The sequence below is a fragment of the Marmota flaviventris genome, chromosome 10 (assembly GCF_047511675.1).
Source record: "Marmota flaviventris isolate mMarFla1 chromosome 10, mMarFla1.hap1, whole genome shotgun sequence".
Lineage (NCBI taxonomy): Eukaryota > Metazoa > Chordata > Mammalia > Rodentia > Sciuridae > Marmota > Marmota flaviventris.
The window spans coordinates 105,750,501-105,770,433 of record NC_092507.1 but is presented as its reverse complement, the minus strand read 5'-3'; the positions used below and the strand labels follow the sequence as shown (position 1 = coordinate 105,770,433).

General features: G+C 35.9%; 1 protein-coding gene across 3 annotated transcripts in view; it reads left to right on the top strand.

The window, feature by feature from the left end:
* The window catches only part of Dennd2c (DENN domain containing 2C), a 79,630-nt gene that overhangs the window by 30,217 nt on the left and 29,480 nt on the right, over positions 1-19,933 (top strand). For all 3 annotated transcript variants that reach the window (XM_027940323.2, XM_027940322.2, XM_071618220.1), the window contains 5 exons: positions 9,310-10,323; positions 11,123-11,259; positions 12,291-12,403; positions 13,232-13,399; positions 17,420-17,516. In XM_027940323.2, coding sequence (XP_027796124.1) covers positions 9,497-10,323; positions 11,123-11,259; positions 12,291-12,403; positions 13,232-13,399; positions 17,420-17,516 — 1,342 coding nt within the window. In that variant the 5' untranslated portion in view covers positions 9,310-9,496. The remainder of the gene's footprint in view (positions 1-9,309; positions 10,324-11,122; positions 11,260-12,290; positions 12,404-13,231; positions 13,400-17,419; positions 17,517-19,933) is intronic.

Sequence of the window (19,933 nt, the reverse complement as noted above, 5' to 3'; positions counted from 1 at the left end):
CATGGGAGGTAAGCATTCATTCTACCAAATGAGCTGTATCCCCAGCCCTTAAAATAGTTTTATTATCCCCAAAAGAAATTTGAAAGCCTGGGCCCCATGGTAGTGACTGTCCAATTTGACATTCCTGTCAGCAGTGAATCATGGTTCTCATTTCTCCACCTGCTCATTAACACTTATCATTATCTTTCTGTCTTAGCCATCCTGGTAGGTATGGTGTTCATCTTTTCATGTGTTTTATCATGCTTATTGGCTACTCATAATTCTTTTGTAAAGTATCCCACTCACACCTTACTCATATTTTAATTGTGGTGTTTGACTTATGCAGTCATAATAATTAATACAATCTGGATTTAATATTAATATATCTGGATATATTAATATATTTCTAGATAAGTCATTGTCAAATATATGTCTACATATATATAGCTATATAGTAGCTATATATATGTATACATTATATATATATACAAAATATTTTCTCCCAGTCTTTGACTTTCCATTTCATTTTTAAACCAACATCTTTAGATGCAAAATGGGTTTTAATTTTGATGAAGTACAGTTTATCAATTATTTTTTCTTTATGATCAGACATGTTTTATTTTATAGCTGGGTGTGGTGGCACAGTGTTGCAGGAGGCTGAGGTAGGAGGATTGCAAGTTCAAGGCCAGCCTCATCAAATTAGCAAGGCCCTAAGCAACTTAGTGAGACACTGTCTCAAAATAAAATATAAAAAGGGCTGGGGGTGTGGCTCCCTGGTTAAGCGCCCCTGGATTCAATTGCTGGTACCAGTTTGTGTGTGTGTGTCCCCAATACCAGAAGTCTTTTTCTTCCTCAAAGTAATAAAGATTTTTTTTCCTATTTTTTCTCCCAGAAAATCTGTAGTTTTAGTTCTTAATATTTAGGATTATGATCTACATTAAGTTAATTTTTGTAAATGGTGTGGGTAATGGTGGACTTCATTTTTTTCATATGGATATCCATTTGTTCCAGTGCCATATTGAAAAGATTATTCTTTTCCCAGCTTTGTGGGAATCAGTTGACTGTATAACTGTGGGTCTGTTTCTGAACTCAGTGCTCTTCTACTGATCCATTTGTCTATTCTATCACAAAAATATGTTGTGATTACTGTAGCTTTATGTGTTGTAGTCAGGTAGTATATGCCCTCTAACTTTATTCTTTTTGAAGAATCCTTTATATTTTCATTTAAATTTTAAAATCAACTTATTAATTTCTACAATAAAGCCTGCTGTGATTTTCATTGGGATTATGTTGCATCTATAGATCAATTTTGAGAGAATTTGATATCTTTTTTTTTTTTTTAGTATTTATTTTTCAGTTTTCGGTGGACACAACATCTTTACTTTTATTTTTATGTGGTGCTGAGGATCGAACCCAGTGCCCCACGCATGCCAGGCGAGCAAGTTACCTCTTGAGCCACATTCCCATCCCAGAATTTGATATCTTAACAGAATGAAATCTTCTAGTTCATTTATGTACAATATCTCTCTGTTTAGTTATTCTTTGATTTTTTTTCTCAGCATTCATTGTACAGATCTTTACTCCTAAATATTTCATGGTTTTTATGCTACATGTTATTTCAGATTTTGTATTCTAATTATTCTTAGTGTGTAGAAGTACATTTAAATCTTGTATGTTAACTATGTAACCTGAGAACTTGCTAAATTCTCTTATGGAGTCTGGTAGTTTGTAATTGCTGGTATTTCTACATGTCCAATCATTGTTTGCAAAAAAGGAAAGTTTTACTTCTTTTCTGATCCTTAATTTCCCTTGCCATATTGCATTGCATTGTCTTATATAATGTTAAAAAAAATAGTGAGGCTGAGGATGTAACTCAGTGGTAAAGTGCTTGCCTCGTATGTGTGAGGCACTGGGTTCAGTCCTCAACACCACATAAAAATAAATAAAGATACCATGTATTCATCTACAATGAAATAAATATTTAAAAATAAATATTTAAAAAAAAATAGTGAGAGAAGATGTCCTTGTGATGTCCTTGTCTTCTTTCCCGTTTTTAAATGAAATCACGTAATATATTAGCAGTGGTTTCTTAAACATCCTTTGTCAGACAGTGGAAATTCTCTTCTATTTCTAATTTGCTCTAGAGGTTTTTCTATCCTCCCCCCCCCCCATCACAAATGAGTATGATTTTTTCAAATCCTTTTTCTGCATCCACTAAGATAATCATGTAGGGTTTGTTTGGTTTTGGCACTGGGGATTTAACCCAGGGATGATTTACCACTGAGCCACATCCCTAGCCCTTTTAACTTTTTATTTTTGAGACAGGGTCTCACTAAATTTCTTAGGGCCTCACTAAATTGCTGAGGCTGGTCTCAAACTTACAATATTTCTCCTCAACCTCCCAAGTCACTGGGATTACAGGCAGGCAGGTACCACCGCTCCCAGTTTAAAAGAGAATTAAACCATTGACTTTTTTTTTTAAATTCAGTTATTTTTAGATGGAATGATGGCACTCAAATTTCCTTGTAGGCTATATATAGAAGAATATAATATTGAAAACAATAGTAGATTTTATGCAGGATTGGCACTGGGAGTTTCTGTTTACAGTGAAATTTGTTGAGGCAATAGAGCATGCACCAGGGCCATGGAGCCTCAATTCATGCATGGTTCTACCTCCTGTCACTTCCTCTTTGTGGGTTATCCGCTACCTTCTCCAGCCTCCTGGCAAACCTGTACTTACCGGATTTCGCCTTCTCTGTCTCCAACCTGCAGTCACTGTACCATGCAGCCTGGGGTAAGAGGGTTGAAGTTGGTCACACATGCCCCTTAATGTCTCAGGTAGGGCATGACAGTGTCTGTCTGGCCCCATGATGGCAGCACCAAGGTGTATCCTGGGGTCAACCAGGTGGGGACTTTGGCTTTACAGAGGCAAACCTCTCATCCATCCCTTTTCTAGACATCCAGACACTGAGCGTCACTTGGGCAGAGGTTCACAGATCTTGGAGGGCTTTTGTTCATCATAGGTTGGAGCAGCAGGTCCATGGGATGGGGAGACAGACACCTGATTGAACTTCCTTGGACTCTGCCCCAGCCAGCACAATGGCATATTGATTTGGCAGCTGGCAGAAGGGGGACTTCAGTAGCCATTAGACCCAGCATAGGGCTGGGCTCCCATGTTCATATAAAGAATTGCTCTCACCCCATAATTATCCTGAGGCCTGGGAACCTTCTCTTGGTTGGCTCCATGCCTGGGGATACTTTGTCTCTCTGTGAATATGGCTTTTGTTTGTTTCATCTGGCAACTGGAGGCAACCATCAGGACAAGCCAAATATTAATTACTTACTTTCACTGATTCTTCATACAAGTTAAATGCACTGATAGTTGCATTTAAAATGGGCATTGTGATATATATATATATATATATATATATATATATATATATATATATATATATAAATTGTAAAGTTCAGGCTAATAATATTTTTTTACAACATTAAATATCAAATAAAATATACACAATAAGTTGAAAGACAGGTTGCAGAAGGAGAAAAAAAAAAAAAAGAAAGAAAAAATAGAGACACTTTCCCTGCCTTTTCAAAAGAAGCCTCACACTAGTAATTTGCACTTGGACCTGTGAATTGTCACTGTCCTAAGTGCAGGTCTGCTATTGACAGTTTCTCACAACTTTTGTTTGACTGAAAAAACTGATGAAAATTTATAAAAAGTGTGTTTATTTTACCTTCATTTTGAAGAATATGTTTAGAATTCTAGATTCAATGGTTTTCCATCAGCACCTTAAAATGTTTACTTAGTTATCTGGCTTACTTTGTTTTCCTTATGGGAAATTATGTGAGTGTGTATATGTATATTTTGTGTGTGTGGGTGTGTATGTGTGTGGGTGGTGCTGGCGATTGAACCCAGGGCCTTGTGCATGTGATGCAGGCACTCTACCAACTGAGCTATATCCCAGCCCTGAAATTATGCATATTTTACACTGGTTACTGTTTATTTAATTGTGTGTGTGTGTGCGCGCTAGGAAATGAACTCAGGGTCTTGTACATGTTAGACAAGCACTAAGCTATATCCCCAGATCCTTTTTTTTTTTTTTTAAAGAGAGACAGAGAGAAGAGAATTTTTTTTTTTTAATATTTATTTTTTAGTTTTCGGCGGACACAACATCTTTGTTCGTATGTGGTGCTGAGGATCAAACCCGGGCCGCACGCATGCCGTGCGAGCGCGCTACCACTTGAGCCACATCCCCAGCCCCCTTCTTCAGACTTCTGAGTATCCTCTGGCCACTTCTAAAAATATTTCTTTCTATCACTGTTTTTTAGCACTTTGTTTATGATTTGCCTTGTGGCTCTCTTTGTGGTTATCTCATTTGGGGTTTGTTGAGTCTCTTGAATCTCAAGAGTTTAGAGTTTTCATCAAATTAGAACAATTTCATGCATTATTACTTGAAATATTTAGGTTTTTAATTAACATTTATTTTTCAGTTGTAGGTGGACACAATACCTTTATTTTTTAAAATTTATTTTTATGTGGTGTTGAGGATTGAACCCAGTGCTCTCTCACACATGCTAGGCAAGCACTCCACCTCTGAACCACAACCCCAGCCCCAAAATATTTAGTTTTTATTCCCTCCTCTTCATTTCTGGGACTCCAGTTATATGTAAGGTAAATCACTGGATATTGTTTCAATGAGGTTTGGGTTTTTTTTGTTGTTGTTTGTTTGTTTTTGTTTTGTTTTAGCCTTTCTGTGTTTCAGAAGGTTTTTTTTTTTTTTTTTTTTTTTAATAGTTGCTGTTGTTACTTGTTCAATTTCACTGGTCATTTCTTCTGAAATATCTAAAAAATTGATCATTCAACCCATGTAATGAATTTTTCATTTATTGTCTTTTAAAAATGACTTCCATGGGCTGGGGATGTGGCTCAAGCGGTAGCTTGCTCGCCTGGCATGCGTGCGGCACGGGTTCGATCCTCAGCACCACATACAAACAAAGATGTTGTATCCGCCGAAAACTAAAAAATAAATATTAAAATTCTCTCTCTCTAAAAAAAAGAGAGGGCTGAACTCACCCTTAAAAAAAAAGACTTCCATTTTTCTCTTCACTATGCCATGCTTTCTTTTTAAATTTATGAATATATTTATAACAGCCAACTTGAAGTTCTTTTCTGCTGAGTCCCTCTTGTCTTTCATTTTTTATTGTATTTCTGTTGACTGATTTTTCTGCTGGTTTGGGTCTCATTTTCTTAGCATGTTTAGTAATTTTGATTGAATGCTGGTTTTATAAATGTTACTTTGCTGCATGTCTGAATGTTGCTCTCTTCATATAAAAATTATTGAGTTTGGATTTTGTGAGAACTTACTTATGAGTCAGCTTAGGGTGGCTCTGAATTAGGCTTTTTCTGGTTTAGTCCTACTTGTAAGTCATAACTTCCTGGCATCTCTACTGAGTTATCTGTATGTTTGAGGTCATTGCTCTGCTGTTGAAATTTGAATATTTCCCACAACTGTGGGAACTCTGGGTATTGGTTCCCACGTAATTCTTTTCCCATCTGTTGTTTATTGTTTGGTCTTAAGTAGTAGTACCCTATGCATAGCACCTTAGTGTTTGGCCCCAGGTTTCAGGGGATCCTGTGTAAATTTCTGGAACTTTTTCTCTGTGCTAATCCTTCCTTTCTGATACTCTGCCTCGAAAATGAAAATTCTATCTCTTTCAGTCTCTCCAAACTCAAATCTCTTCATCCTCAATTCAGCAAGGTTGCTGTGTACTGTTTGGGTTCCCCTCTCAATCCTGCTTTGTGGATTTTCCAAGGAGAAAGCTAGGGTCTGTCTCATTTGTCTCCCTTCTTTCAGGGACTACAGCTCTGTGATGTTGGTTATGTAGGATAGGAAAACATTTGTTATATATATTTGTCCAGTTTTGTAGTTATTTATGTGGGGAAGTCTAGTCTAGTTTCTAGTTCAGTTATTCAGTTTTGGCCAGAAATGAGTGTCTTTCTGGTCCCTTTCATTAGTTTTCTTTTACTTGAGGTTAAAATTTACATACTGTGAAATTAACCATTTTGCTCCTTCATTTTGTAAATCAGCTTTGAGAATGTTCCAAATTCTTCTCAATTCTTATATCAGGTACTTATGTCTAATCAAATAAAGTATTTTGAAAGGTTTGGAGAATCTTGACTTGAGTCAGTGAAATGTTCTCCAAGAGAACTTCATTTATGTGAATGGATTTAGATTGGTTACTTTTACTATACTAAAAACAGAATCCTAAATGTGATGGGTTGTTATAGATTATATTTTAAACTGGCAAACACTTGATGTATTTCTTAGTAAATACCCAGAAGAGCAATAGAAAATAAAAACAAAGGAACATGATTTAGAATCACCACCTGGGCGTGGTGGTGTACACCTATAATCCCAGCTACTTGGGAGGCTAGGCGGGAGGATCACAAATTCAAGACCTGCTGGGCAACTTAGTGAGACCCTGTCTCAAAATAAAAAATACAAAGGTCTGGGGATGTCGCTCAGTGGTAGAGTACCCCTGGGTTCAATCCCTAGGACTGTGGGGGATCACCTTCAAGCATTTTGTTTTATTATACTTTTAAAAAGCATGCTTGGGTTGAGGATGTAGCTCAGCTTTAGAGTGCTTGCCTATCATGCAAACAAACAAGAAACTTGTTGCACTTGATTTTTCTTATTTATACTTCTTCTGTTCTCTTGAGGAACTGAATGACTTCTACCTGCTCTTCTACAATGGAGATTATCCATTGTAGTTACCTGTGCTCTTTTTTGTGTCCTGCTTGATTTAGTAGTCTGGAGAAGTCTTTGACTCATTTTGTGCTATTAAGAAAATAAACAAAACGTTTCTTAAAAGTGTTGATTTTTGCAACCTCTGTTTCAGTTAGCACTATTGAAGCAAGGTTGAAAAAGCAATCTGCAGGGACACATGTGCATATGAATAAGTTAGCTAAATTTAGGAAGTTTTCAAATGATGAAACTTGGGAGAGAGGTAGCACTTGAAAATTAGGCCAACACTTAGGGGTAGAAAGTCTATCAATAGTGGCTGTCAAGACAAAAAACTGGCAGGGCCCGGGGAAGAGGTGCTAGGAAGCAAGGTGGCTCAGAACATGAGAGGTCTGAAGCAACTTTTATTTAACAAGTGGGTTTTATTTATTTATTTTTTTTGGTGGGACCATATCACAACTTGTGTGTGAGGACTTGTGTGTTGTATTACAAAGGGAATAAATTTAATTTGGCAAAAATTAGAACTATAAAATCAGTTATAAAGACAGATTTTCCATGTTTAAATACAGTCATAGATGTAGTTAACATGCATTAACACTTTTTTATATTTGAAATAGTTTATTCATTTTTTGAAAGTTGCAAGGCGTTAGTACATACATTAAGTGTAAGTAGGCCTTCTCTGTAATACCTACAGATGAAAGGAGTGGCTTATGCTGCTGTGCTACTCTGTTGCCACTAAAACATTATCAGTCCATACACAGCATTTATACTTGTGTTTGAATTCCATAGATTTAGCCATTTGTTACCATCAATTTTCAAGTTAAAAAAAAAAATGTTGTATAGCCCTGACAATTTTCATGGTTCCCCCCCCCCCCTCAGTTTGACCTATTGACACTTACAGCATGTTGACCATGGAAAAATAAAGAAAAGGTTAACAAGGATAGGAACCTCAAGGCTTACAGGAGCCAGAGATAACAACTCCTATCTGGTCAATAGTGAAGAAAACATGAGTCTTAAAGATACCTTGAAATCCTTAGGAATCCCCTATAAGCATTAGAAACAAGAAAAGGATTTTGGGAGTTTTAATAGATAGGATTTTCACATTCTATGCATTACTTTTATTAGGAGTTCTGTGGGGTTTCATATTGTTTGTTATGGTTTTCCTTGTCTGCATGAGTTTAAGGGTTTTTTAAAGAAATATTTTAGTTGTTAATAGACCTTAATTTTATTTATTTTTTGATGTGTGGTGCTGAGAACCGAACGCAGTGCCTCACACATGCTAGGCAAGCGCTGTGCCGCTGAGCCACAGCCCAGTGACTAATTTAAGGTTTTTGAGAATGATTTTCTTTGTATAGGTCATCCCCAAAGTTTATTTGCTGGCAAGGCTGGTTTTCCTACCAACTGTGGGAATGGTTTAAGTGAAAGTTGATTGAGGTCCTGAAGAGCAGCTGTTGTGCCAAGAATAAAATTGTGTGTGTGTGTGTGTGTGTGTGTGTGTGTGTGTTGTGTTTGTATCAGTTTTGGTCAGCTGGACCGACAGAGCTGGGGGAAGATATTTTCCTGCCTGTTAATCAAGGCCACACAGACAGAGCTCAAGGAAGGATGACTCCTACCTCAGGAAGTTTTGAGTCAATTGCTATATATAACTAGCATACAGTAGAATTTGAGAGCAGGTCTTTGTGCAGTTGGTAGGAAAAGTTTTCTGCCAAGTTTTACATTTGAGGAAACAGTTTATGGGCCTGACTGAGTGAAACCTCTTTACAGAAGGAAGGAACATGACAGTGACTGTAAGTATTTTTGCTGATTTCATTCAAGGGTGTGGTGGCAGAGGTGGGAAGTTCAGTCAGTGACAAAATAGGTTATTATATTTTAAAACAATGATAGTTCGTGGCACCTTGGATTCTCTTTCGCATTGTCTGTATGGAATCCTGTGCTGCTAATAGTAAAGTTGAAATAAGCATATATGATTGACTGATATTATCTATCAACGTAAGGAAGTAAGAATAAATTAATTATTTGGTGTGTTTATAAACTAATTGGCTCTTGCTTTGGATGTATACATAAACTTTTTTGTTCCTTGATGTATCTTTGTATATGTGTCCTTTTTATAATAGTCCAGTTGTCCTTGTTTCATTAAGAGAGGGTTCATAATGAATTGACTTATTGTAAAATAATATTGTATACCTCTGTGTAACCTCTTTTTTTTATATCTTCATTTATTTTTATGAGGATCGAACCCAGTGCCTCACACATGCGAGGCAAGCGCTCTACCACTGAGCTACAACCCCAACCCTGTGTGTGTGTGTGTGTGTAAAATCTCTTATAAAACCTCATTTTGTTTAATTTCAGGAAATTAAATATGCCTGATTATAAAAACTGACAACTTGAGAAATACCACAAGTAATGCTTTCTCAGTATTAGGTCACCATATCTGGAATACCTTTATGAAGTTGAATTATAAGCACATTTTACATTTGTTATGTAAATGAATTATTTAGTGATAAGGTGGGCAATGTTTTAGTGGGATTTAAATCAGGAAATTATAAAACTGTGTTAACATATTCTTGTCTCATTTTAATAGGAATATTCAAGATAGAATTGTAGCCATTTTCAATGAAGATCAGTGATCAAAATTGTTCTTTTTAAAGAGACGTTTTCAAGTGCAACATGAAAGAAAAACATTGGAATCACTTTGACTTTGACAGTATAAGGAATATAGTATTTCATGGTTATTTGTAATGGAAGCTTTGTAAGATTCATCACTTGTCATGCACCCAACTGGGAACATGGATGTTGGTTTTTCTCGTTCCGCTGTTCAGACACTGTCAAGAAGCCACTGCAAAAACATAAAACAAAAAATTTCTCAGTGGGAAGGAAGGACTAATGGTATATCTAATCCAGCCAAGTGGCGTCCTAAAGACTTTGGAGTGAGATATAATAATTGTCACCAACAGATTCTTCCTAAGAAAAATTGTGTTCCTGAAGGTCAAAGCAAAAAGTTGGGTCTAACCAACTTTCAAAATGTAGGTTTAGATATGAATGAAAATGCCAAAAGCCACCATCAAAATGAGGATGAAAGTGAGAATCAGGAATATGATGACACACGCTGCTTTAAAAATGAATCGGAATCCAACTGGGTATGTTCTAGGGTCAAACAGATTGAAAACTGGAAAGAACTTGTTTTGGATCCGGAGACTTCATTACCTCCAGGAAATTTCTATACCTCACAGATATTGTGGAAAAAAATAGAAGCAATTCCCCCAGATAAAGTCTTAAATTTGACTTTAGAACATTGTGACTCTTCAGAAAAAGAATTGAATTTCAGAGTTCTGGATAGTTCATATGGAATAACCAAGAGCTTAGAAAATATTTACTCTGAACCTGAGGGGCAAGAATGTGGACCTTCTATAAATCCTTTGCCAAAACCTCGTAGGACATTCAGATATTTATCTGAATCTGGTGTTATGCCATGTAAAGAAAGAAACTGTGACAAAAAATACTGTGAAAATAATTCTTGTGCAGAATCTTCTTTGGCTTCTTCTCAGGAACCTGAACCAAAGAAATATGGTGGAAAAATCAGAGGTAGATCTAAAAGGTATGTATTTAGCCTATAGATAATGATTTGTAAATATTTTCCTTACAGAATTATTGAGCTTTTTCCCCATTTTAAACCAATTTCCATTTTCCAGCTTAGGTTATGTCACTGATTTCAGTGTACCAATATTGATTAACATGAAAGGAAAATAAGAAGGCAAAGTAGAAGGATAGGTAATATCTAAGACAATCTGCTGACATAAGAGCATCAGAAAACCTTCCAATTTGTATCTTTAAGAATTTGTAGGGTGGCATATGCCTGTAATCCCAGCTACTCAGGAGGCTGAGACAGGAGGATCACATAGTTAGAAGCCAGCCTGGACAATTTAGCAAGACAATAAAATTAAAAAGCACCAAGGGTGTAGCTCAGTTGTAGAGCATTTGTCTAGCATGTGTGAGGCCCTGTAGGGGGATAGTAGGTAGAACTCAGTGGTAAAGTGCTTGATTTAATTCCTAGTACACCAAAAAGAAAAAAAAGGAAAGCAAAAGAATTGTAGGAAAGCAAGTATGTTTTTGTACTTCATTTAGGGCATGCTGGCCTTAGCCCCACTTTTAATTAGGGAGTGAACTTAATAAGAGAACCTAAAAGAGAACATGAATATGATTGGTTAAATCCTCCAATTTTCTCATGTGCAGAGGGCACCAGGCTAGTTTATTATTCTTAGATCTCTGATAAAAACACCTTTGTAATTTTGCACACAAGTCCTTTACTTACCAATTTCTGTCTACCCATACCAATTTAAAGAAGATAAGAGTTTTGAAAGATATGACTTTAAATAAAATGTATCTCCTTCCTTAAGGAAATCCTTTGAATTTGAGGATATTCAGCACTTTCGAAATCGGAACTCACAGAAGATCCATGAAGAACTTGGAAGAAATTCTGGTTCAGCACTTTATTACACGCAGTCTGAGGATAATATCTATGAGGATATCTTATGTAGGTGTCCACAGCTTTGCAATTAAATTTATTTTTTTTTAATTTTTATTGTTGGTTGTTCAAAACATTACATAGTTCTTGACATATCATATTTCACACTTTGATTCAAGTGGGTTATGAACTCCCATTTTTACCCCGTATACAGATTGCAGAATCACATCGGTTACACATCCACTGATTTACATATTGCCATACTAGTGTCTGTTGTATTCTGCTGCCTTTCCTATCCTCTACTATCCCCCCTTCCCTCCTCTCCCCTCCCCTCTTCTCTCTCTACCCCATCTACTGTAATTCATTTCTCCCCCTTGTTTTTTTTTTTTTCCCTTTCCCCTCACTTCCTCTTTTATGTAATTTTGTATAACCCTGAGGGTCTCCTTCCATTTCCATGCAATTTCCCTTCTCTCTCCCTTTCCCTCCCACCTCTCATCCCTGTTTAATGTTAATCTTCTTCTCATGCTCTTTGTCCCTACTCTGTTCTTAGTTACTCTCCTTATAACAAAGAAGACATTTGGCATTTGTTTTTTAGGGATTGGCTAGCTTCACTTAGCATAATCTGCTCTAATGCCATCCATTTCCCTGCAAATTCTATGATTTTGTCATTTTTTAATGCAGAGTAATACTCCATTGTGCATAAGTGCCACATTTTTTTTATCCATTCGTCTATTGCAATTAAATTTAATAAGCATGTATTTGGTGATGTCCTTAACTGTAGGATGGTATTTTCTTTTATAATCAAACATATCTCCTTCTAGGTTTGTCTTTGTAATATGGAGCCTTTAGTGTATAAATTGTTTTATTCTTGAATGATTTTTATATCTAGTGTAATAGACTGCTCAGTTCAGAAGTAATGTTTACAGTATAATATTTTGAGAAGTTGTTTAGATTGGTTGAACACCCAAGGGGTTTATAAACTAAAGGGCCATTGATCTTGAGACTGTATCCCTTTTATTTTTATTTCTTTTGCTAGCTGCAGTCCCTTTGTTTCCACTTAATTATGTTCCTCTAAGCAATTTTTTTCGTTATTTTTCAAGATCCCACCAAAGAAAACCCATATGAAGATATACCAGTGCAGCCTTTACCCATGTGGAGATCGCCTTCAGCATGGAAGCTACCACCCCCTAAAAGTGCTTTCAGAGCACCCAAGGTACAACCAGAGAATCACAGAAAACATTAGACTCTCACTTAGAATTTCTACAGAAAAGTTAAAATGGTTTATTTGAGGTCAAAACTAAGAGACACTGACAGGTTTTGTTGGTGATGGTGGTATTTTTTTTTTTTTTTTTTGAAGTATACAGGTTTATTTTTTTTCCTTTGCCTTCTTGGTTTGGTTGTTATTATGTTAGCACTTCTAAAAAAAAAAATGAATATGCCATTGTGGTGTTGCATACCTGTATTCCCAGCTACTCAGGAGGCTGAGGCAGGAGGATTCCAAGTTTTAGGCCAGCCTCAGCAATTTAGCGAGACCCTGTCTCAAAATAAAAAATTAACAACAACTAGGGATATAGCTCAGGAGTTGAACACCTCTGGGTTCAATCCCTAGTATTAAAGGAAAAAACAAACAAACAACAACAACAACAAAAACCCAAAAAGCAAAACCCAACAAGAATATGAGTGCCTTTAGATGGGCCACAAACTTTTCAGCTCACTATTGTTCCTACAGCTCCCTATTAGTCTCACATCGGCCTGTGTCGTAAATTAACTGTGTGATGCCTGAAAGCATTTGAGACCCATGACTTGTAGTGAAAACTAAGAGCTTTGTTCTCTGGGTTTTTGATTACAATGGAATAGGAGAAATGTCGGATTAGAAACCCCAGGAGCCATTTTGCCGTAATGCAGAAGAAATTATGTTGTCCTCATTTTAAAGGAAAGATAAATATGTTTTTGGGATAGCTTTGCCTTTGCATGAAAAACACAGGCATTACCTAGATGATCTTTATCTTTATCTTTACCAGTACATCTTCTCCTTTTTTAGCTTCCTCCCAAACCACAGTTCCTTCGGAAGACTATGGAACTGAAAACCTCCCAAGCTTATTTACGATCAAAGCTCACAAAGGATACCACTTTGCCTGTCACTTTAACTGAATGGAAACTTTTCCGAGCTGGAGAAGTTGCTAACAGGAAAAGGAGAAATCTTCCAAGGGTGAGCACTCCAGTATTTCCATTCTTCATATCTCACTTTGACATTTCCATAAATGAAAATAAACAAGTTATAAACTTTTTTGCTCATGCAAGAAAAGTACGTGAGTGGCTTTTACCAGGGTTTCCCTATGGATTTGGAAAACCCAAATTACATGGAGCGCTTTCTTCAGTTGCTTTAGCTCTAGTTAAAGCTGCCTGTTTCAGGAAAGCACCAGACTCTCATACAAAAGGACATTCTATCAAGCTGGTTTCAGTGTTGTTCTCACTCATATGCAAAGTAAGTTCAGTTTTGTGCCTGAATTTACAAATTTTTGAGTAATGATAAAGATATGCCTTTCATTTGGGACAAAAATTTCCATTCATAGGAGAAAAAAAATGAATGGTTACCTGGGACTGAAAAGTATCAGCAGCCATACTGACTGAAATGACTTACTTCTTTAAAGGAGAAAAGGCAAATGAAATTGAGGTTACTTGTAGACATATTTTCTTTTAGGAGAGACACATAAGAGATTACAGGAATATATTTTTAAATTCTCTGTGTTACTTCATTCATTCATTCAAGGTGTTTTCAAGATTGACAAAATTCTATGCAGAAAATATTCAGTAATGAAGAATCAGATCTTTTAAATATTATTCCTTTCCTTAATCCAGTCTGAATTAGCTGCGTGTATTCATTTAGCACACAATTTTTGTACCTGATTTTAAACAAAAGTCACAGCTGTTTTTTGGCTTAGTGACTCAGATTGGTTCCTTGGGAAATATTCTGTTCCACAATTACTTTAATTCTTCTGATCTGTTTCCTGCCTTTCCTCTTTAAAAATCAGAAGTTTAAAGAACTGCCAGAAGTCCTGCAGTAGCTCTCTCCCCTGGTAGATCATGCTGGAACAACAAAGCAGCCTCCCGCATGGCCCAGAAACAACAGATCATGGTTCATAAGGGGAAATATACAAAAACCTAAGGGACTGTAGTTACGATTCCTAAATCTTGGTAGTAATTGTGTAGTATAGAGTTAAATGACACCACAGGAGATTTTACATTGTTTTCAATTTCATTCCTCAGCTTTTTAGGTACTATTAATCTCAAATACTCAAAGCCTATTCTCTGTCTGATGATGGGTGATAGGATCCAGCTCTTCCTTCACTAGAATTTCCTGAGGTTTTTGGGAAATAAGAAGAGAGAAAATGGTGATGAATTCTTGACTATCATGCCAAAACAGACTATTTGTATTCTACCTGTGGCCTGCCTTGGATTAAATCCTTTCAGGATGTCACACAGGCAGTTTGTTTGGGGAATATCTTCAGGAACAACATTCCATAAGAAAAGCAGTTTTCATTTATTTCCCCTCTGATGACTCCCGCTGTCCCTGGAAAGGAAACTGCTTTTACAGTTTGAAAATCACTGATCTAGTCCATATGCCTTTTCCCCACCCTTCCTTTCTTTCCCTGCTGTGGGAGTCTTTGTGGGACTGTTTGTTAGATATTGTTTGTATTAAGTGTGTATAGATTCTGTCATTTCTTAGAATATTCTTCAGTATTTCCTCCAACCGGAAGGTAAATATAGGTGCCTGTCCCTATCTCATAACCAAAATTTAATTTTTGTTACTTTACCTCATATTTCTAGACACTAGCTTCCTTTCCTTTGTAATATTTGAGTATACTTTAGATTACACTTTTCACATGCACACTAATAATTATGTAATTTTTGGTTTCTATGTCCCCAAAATATGTTTACTCCCATATATCTTTACTGAAGCCTGTAATGATATCTTTTTATTTTGGCTTCTCTTATTTTTTTATAATGGTATTATTTAAAAACAGGCAATTTTTTACTTGAATGGCAACAATAAAAATCTTAAGAGAAGCAACTCACCCAGAAATGTGGGAATAATCTGCACATTGGAAGCATATGTTTCTCATATGTTTTTTTCTTGCACTGGTCTGATTCATTGCTTTTTAATTGCCAGAACTGCTGGAAAAACAAAGAGAAAATAGAGCATTTTTCTCCAGCAACTTTGTGACTATTATATAATGTCCTTAACAATTATAATTCTGGGCATTAAATATGTTCAATCAGGATTAATATTTAGACATTTAGAATCTAACCAGTTTGGAAACTAATCAGTTCCTCAGTTTAAGTGTCTGTTGATCATCTTTTATTCTTTTTTTTTTTAATCCAAATCTCTCTACCTCTCCCTCTCTCTTACACACACACACACACACGCACACGCACACTCTCACACCCTTTTCCAGCAGCAAAGGAGTTATTATTAGGCTGGTGATGTAGCTTAGTGATAGACCACATACCTAGCTTGCACAGGCCCTTGGTTCAATCTCTAGCGCCACACACACACACACACACACACACACAAAAGAATTCTTGGGGTCTGGGGTTGTGGCTCAGTGGTAGAGCACTTGCCTAGCATGTGTGAGGCACTGGGTTCGATTCTCAGCACCACATATAAACAAACAAATAAATAAAGGTCCATCAAAAACTAATAAAAGTATTTTAAAAAAAAAGAATTCTTGGGCTGGGGCTGCAGCTCAGTGGCAGAACACTGGCCTAACACATGTGAGGCACTCGGTTAGCACCACATAAAAAAATAGATAAAATAATGGCAACTATCGAGAATACAAACAACAATAGGTGTTGGCAAGAATGTGGGGGGAAAGGCACATTCATACATTGCTAGTGGGACTGCAAATTGGTGCAACCAATCTGGAAAGCAGTGTGGAGATTCCTTAGAAAACTTGGAATGGAACCATCATTTGACCCAGGTATCCCACTCCTCAGTCTATACCCAAAGGACTTAAATCAACATCCTACAGTGACGTAGCCACATCAATGTTTATAGCAGCTCAATTCACAATAACTAAACTGTGGAAGCAACCTCTATGCCCTTCAATAAATGAGTGGATAAAGAAATTGTGGTATATATACACAATGGAATATTACTCAGCATTAAAAGAAAATAAAATTATGGCATTTGCAGATAAATGGATGGAGTTGGAGAATATCATGCTAAGCAAAGTAAGCCAATCCCAAAAAACCAGAAGGTGAATGTTCTCTCTGAAAAGTAGATGCTGATCCATAAAGTGGGGAGGGGGCATGGTAAAAATGGAGGAACTTTGACTGGGCAAAGGGGAAGGAGGAGAGTGGAGGGTGCATGGGGCAGGAAAGATGTTGGAATGAGATGGACATCATTACCCTAGGTACATGTATGACTGCACATACTGTGTGACACTATATAGTATACAACCAGAGAAATGAAAAGTTGTACTGCACTTGTGTACAATGAATCAAAGTGCATTCTGCTGTCATATATACCTAATTGAAGTAAATAAATTAATATAAATAAATAAAGGCATGCTGTCCATCTACAACTTTTAAAAAGCTTACTAATGCATATGAAATAGTTATATAACAGTTTAAAAACATGTGAATTGGACTTGCTTGAGATGTATATTAATGAATGATGGGGGGAAGTTTTTATTCAAACACATATTTGAGAGTCTCCCAATTTTTATGACACAATTCCAAAATAAATTGTGATGTTAGTACTCCCAGTAGCAAAGAGTATCTTTGACAGAAGCTCTCTAGGTTTGATTTCAAGTAATATTCCTTAAGAGGACTGAGCTGGGCTCATCTGGAAAGGAGATAACCTTTCCCTTACTTTGATATATGGACTTGGTATTAGAACAGTGTATCATCTAATTGAAGATCATTTTTTAGATTCAAAATTGGAAAATATGAAGAGGGTTTTTATTTATAAAATGGATCTTTCTCTAAATGAGAATCACTAATTATTAATATGTATACCTCACAAGTGTTAGGTTTTTTTAATACTTTTTAGTTATACATGAACCCAATACCTTTATTGATTGATTGATTGATTGATTTTATTTGGTGCTGAGGATTGAACCCAGTGCCTCTCACAAACCAGACAAGCGCTCTACCACTGAGCCTTAACCCCCCAAGATGTTAGTTTTAACTTGTGTTTTTCTAATCTTTTTTTTTTCCTTAGCTTGTATTGAAAATAGAAGACATTTTTGAATCTAAGAGAGGGAAGAAGAAGGTAAAGTTACATCCTTACAATGCAAAGGATGTACCTCCCTCAAAAGGTAAGAATTATTTATATTTGTTTCAGCTGTCCATAGCTGTCAATGTAAGAAGGAAGAATCATTGTATGACTTAATATTTGATGTGTATCATGATTTTTGATTTACTTTCCTTTATATACAATTTAATTATAAACTTCTTTAGAATGAGGATTTTTTTAAAAAAATCCCTTTTATTTAATTCTGCACCAAGTAATAAGTATTGGGTGAATAAGTAAATGAAAAAAATCATAAAACAATGTGATTAACTTTCATAGGCAATTTGAAATAATTATTTTGTAGACCTTTGATTTATAGTTATTTATCAATATAGAACAAGTAGAGAAATGAAAACATTATGTACATATAGATTGAAGGTATGTGGTACTCAATTTGTAGTCTTTGCATAAATTCAGTAGTTTTTTCCAACAGAAGCCTAAGTAACACTTATATTGCTTTCATTAAAAAACTTTGAACATCTATGATGAGTTATTAGAATTTTCATAAAAACTCATATGAGGGCTAAGTAGTGGTAGAGCACTTGCCTAGCATGTACAGGTCTTGGGTTTTATCCCTAGCACCACAATAAAGAAAAATTCATGTGAGTTTCTTAACTTGGTTGCCTGGCAAGAAATATGTAGAATTTAGTAATTTTGTTTATAATATTCATAAGTGAGAAATAGCAGCCAAGTCACACCAGAGGAGAATGTTGATTATTTTTGTAGGCATTTAAAAATAGAAATTTAAAAATTGTTCTTAAAAAACTATTCTACATTCCAACAACTAATTCTCTGGAGATAAAATCCTCTGTGTTACAACTGAAGACTCTATTCTTACTCTGTAATGATTAGGTTCAATCCCAGCACATTAAGAAAAAATATCCCAGCACATAAAACAACAGCAACAACAACAAAATCAGCTGGTTACCGTTTTTAGTGTGAGTTTTCATATTTTCAGCAGCATTTATTAAAACATTTTTGAGTCCTCTTTGGAGAAGAAATACTTTTGGTTGCTTTTTAATAATAGTTACCATTTATGGGATGAGGTAATGGTTTATTTACAGACTTTACCCTCTTTTGTAACATTAGGACTAGGAGTTGGGGATGATCCATCCAAATGTACAGAGAAGCAGAGCCAGAAGAGGAAACATAGATTTAAGTCAAGAACTATGGCTCTACAAACTCTGATCCTCTTTTCTTACCAAACTTAGTTACTCTCAATTTTTGTTATAAACCTTGATTTTTAGCAGTTCAATAACTACCTCTTCTCCATGTAATTCAGAACTAGATACACAAAATGGAAACTCTTGCCAGATATTATTTTGAATCCCTTCCCATGTGTTATTAGTTTTCTGACCCTGTGTCATACATATTTTTGTTTAATGGATAAAGAAAGAAATTATAAATTATAAATTATGCAAAAATATCAAGATCCTAGGGGCCAACCCAAGTGTTTGTAAAACATTATCATTTTCCTTTATTTTATATGTGTGTTTTATCCCTTGTGGATGAGAAGTTTAGTAAATTTACTCTAAGACAAGTTTTGTTTTGAGATCTGGATCTTGTTTTGTTGCCCAGGTTGACCTCAAACTTCTGGGCTCAAGCCATCTTCCTATCTCAGCCTCCCAAGTAACTGGGACTACAAATGTGTGCCACCACACCTAGCTTAAGAAAAATTTGAAGAGTCAAATCCTTAAAAAAACAAAACAAAAAAAAAACCCCAAAAACTATTTCATTGTTGAAAAGAAGAAAAAAATTATTCAACCGCCTGAATTTCCAAATTCTAGCACCAAAAAATAAAAAGGAGCAGTCCCTACATTATAATTCTTCCCTAAAAGGTTGTTTTGCCTTTGTGCAGCTCAACAAAAAAGGGCATTTACCCAGAATCTGTGACTAACTCCAGTTTCTTCAGGGGATTGGAGGAGTTTCTCTCATGCCTGAGGATCTCCTGGCTCCAAGGTCACAGTTCTCAAATTTTCATTTTCCTCCTTAATCTTTTGTCTGCATATGAACAATGTCTATAGAACTGGCTAATTATATATGCCAACTCTGTCAGTACAAGCTATGGTTTACTCAATACATTCCAACCTAAACATTTCTTAACATTCAATTTTCTAGTGTTACAAAATGACTTATTGTCCTTCTTCAATTCTGTCATTGTAATTTTGTTTGTTGAAGTCACAGATAAAAAGTGACAATCTGGTACTTTTTGATCCCTATAAATTTCCCTTTCGGTTCATAATCCCCTTAACCTTCACTCACTGTTTTGAAATGATGTCAGCAAAGCCCATAGACATCAGTATATTAGACCCACTTAAATGATCTTTTGTAAGATCTTTTTCCAGCTATGTTGCCTTTTCTTCCTTTCCTCTTTTCTTTCTTTTGAGAAGCTTTATAAGTTCCTAAGAGGTACCTGGTGCTAAGGATACAAATGTCTTTTCT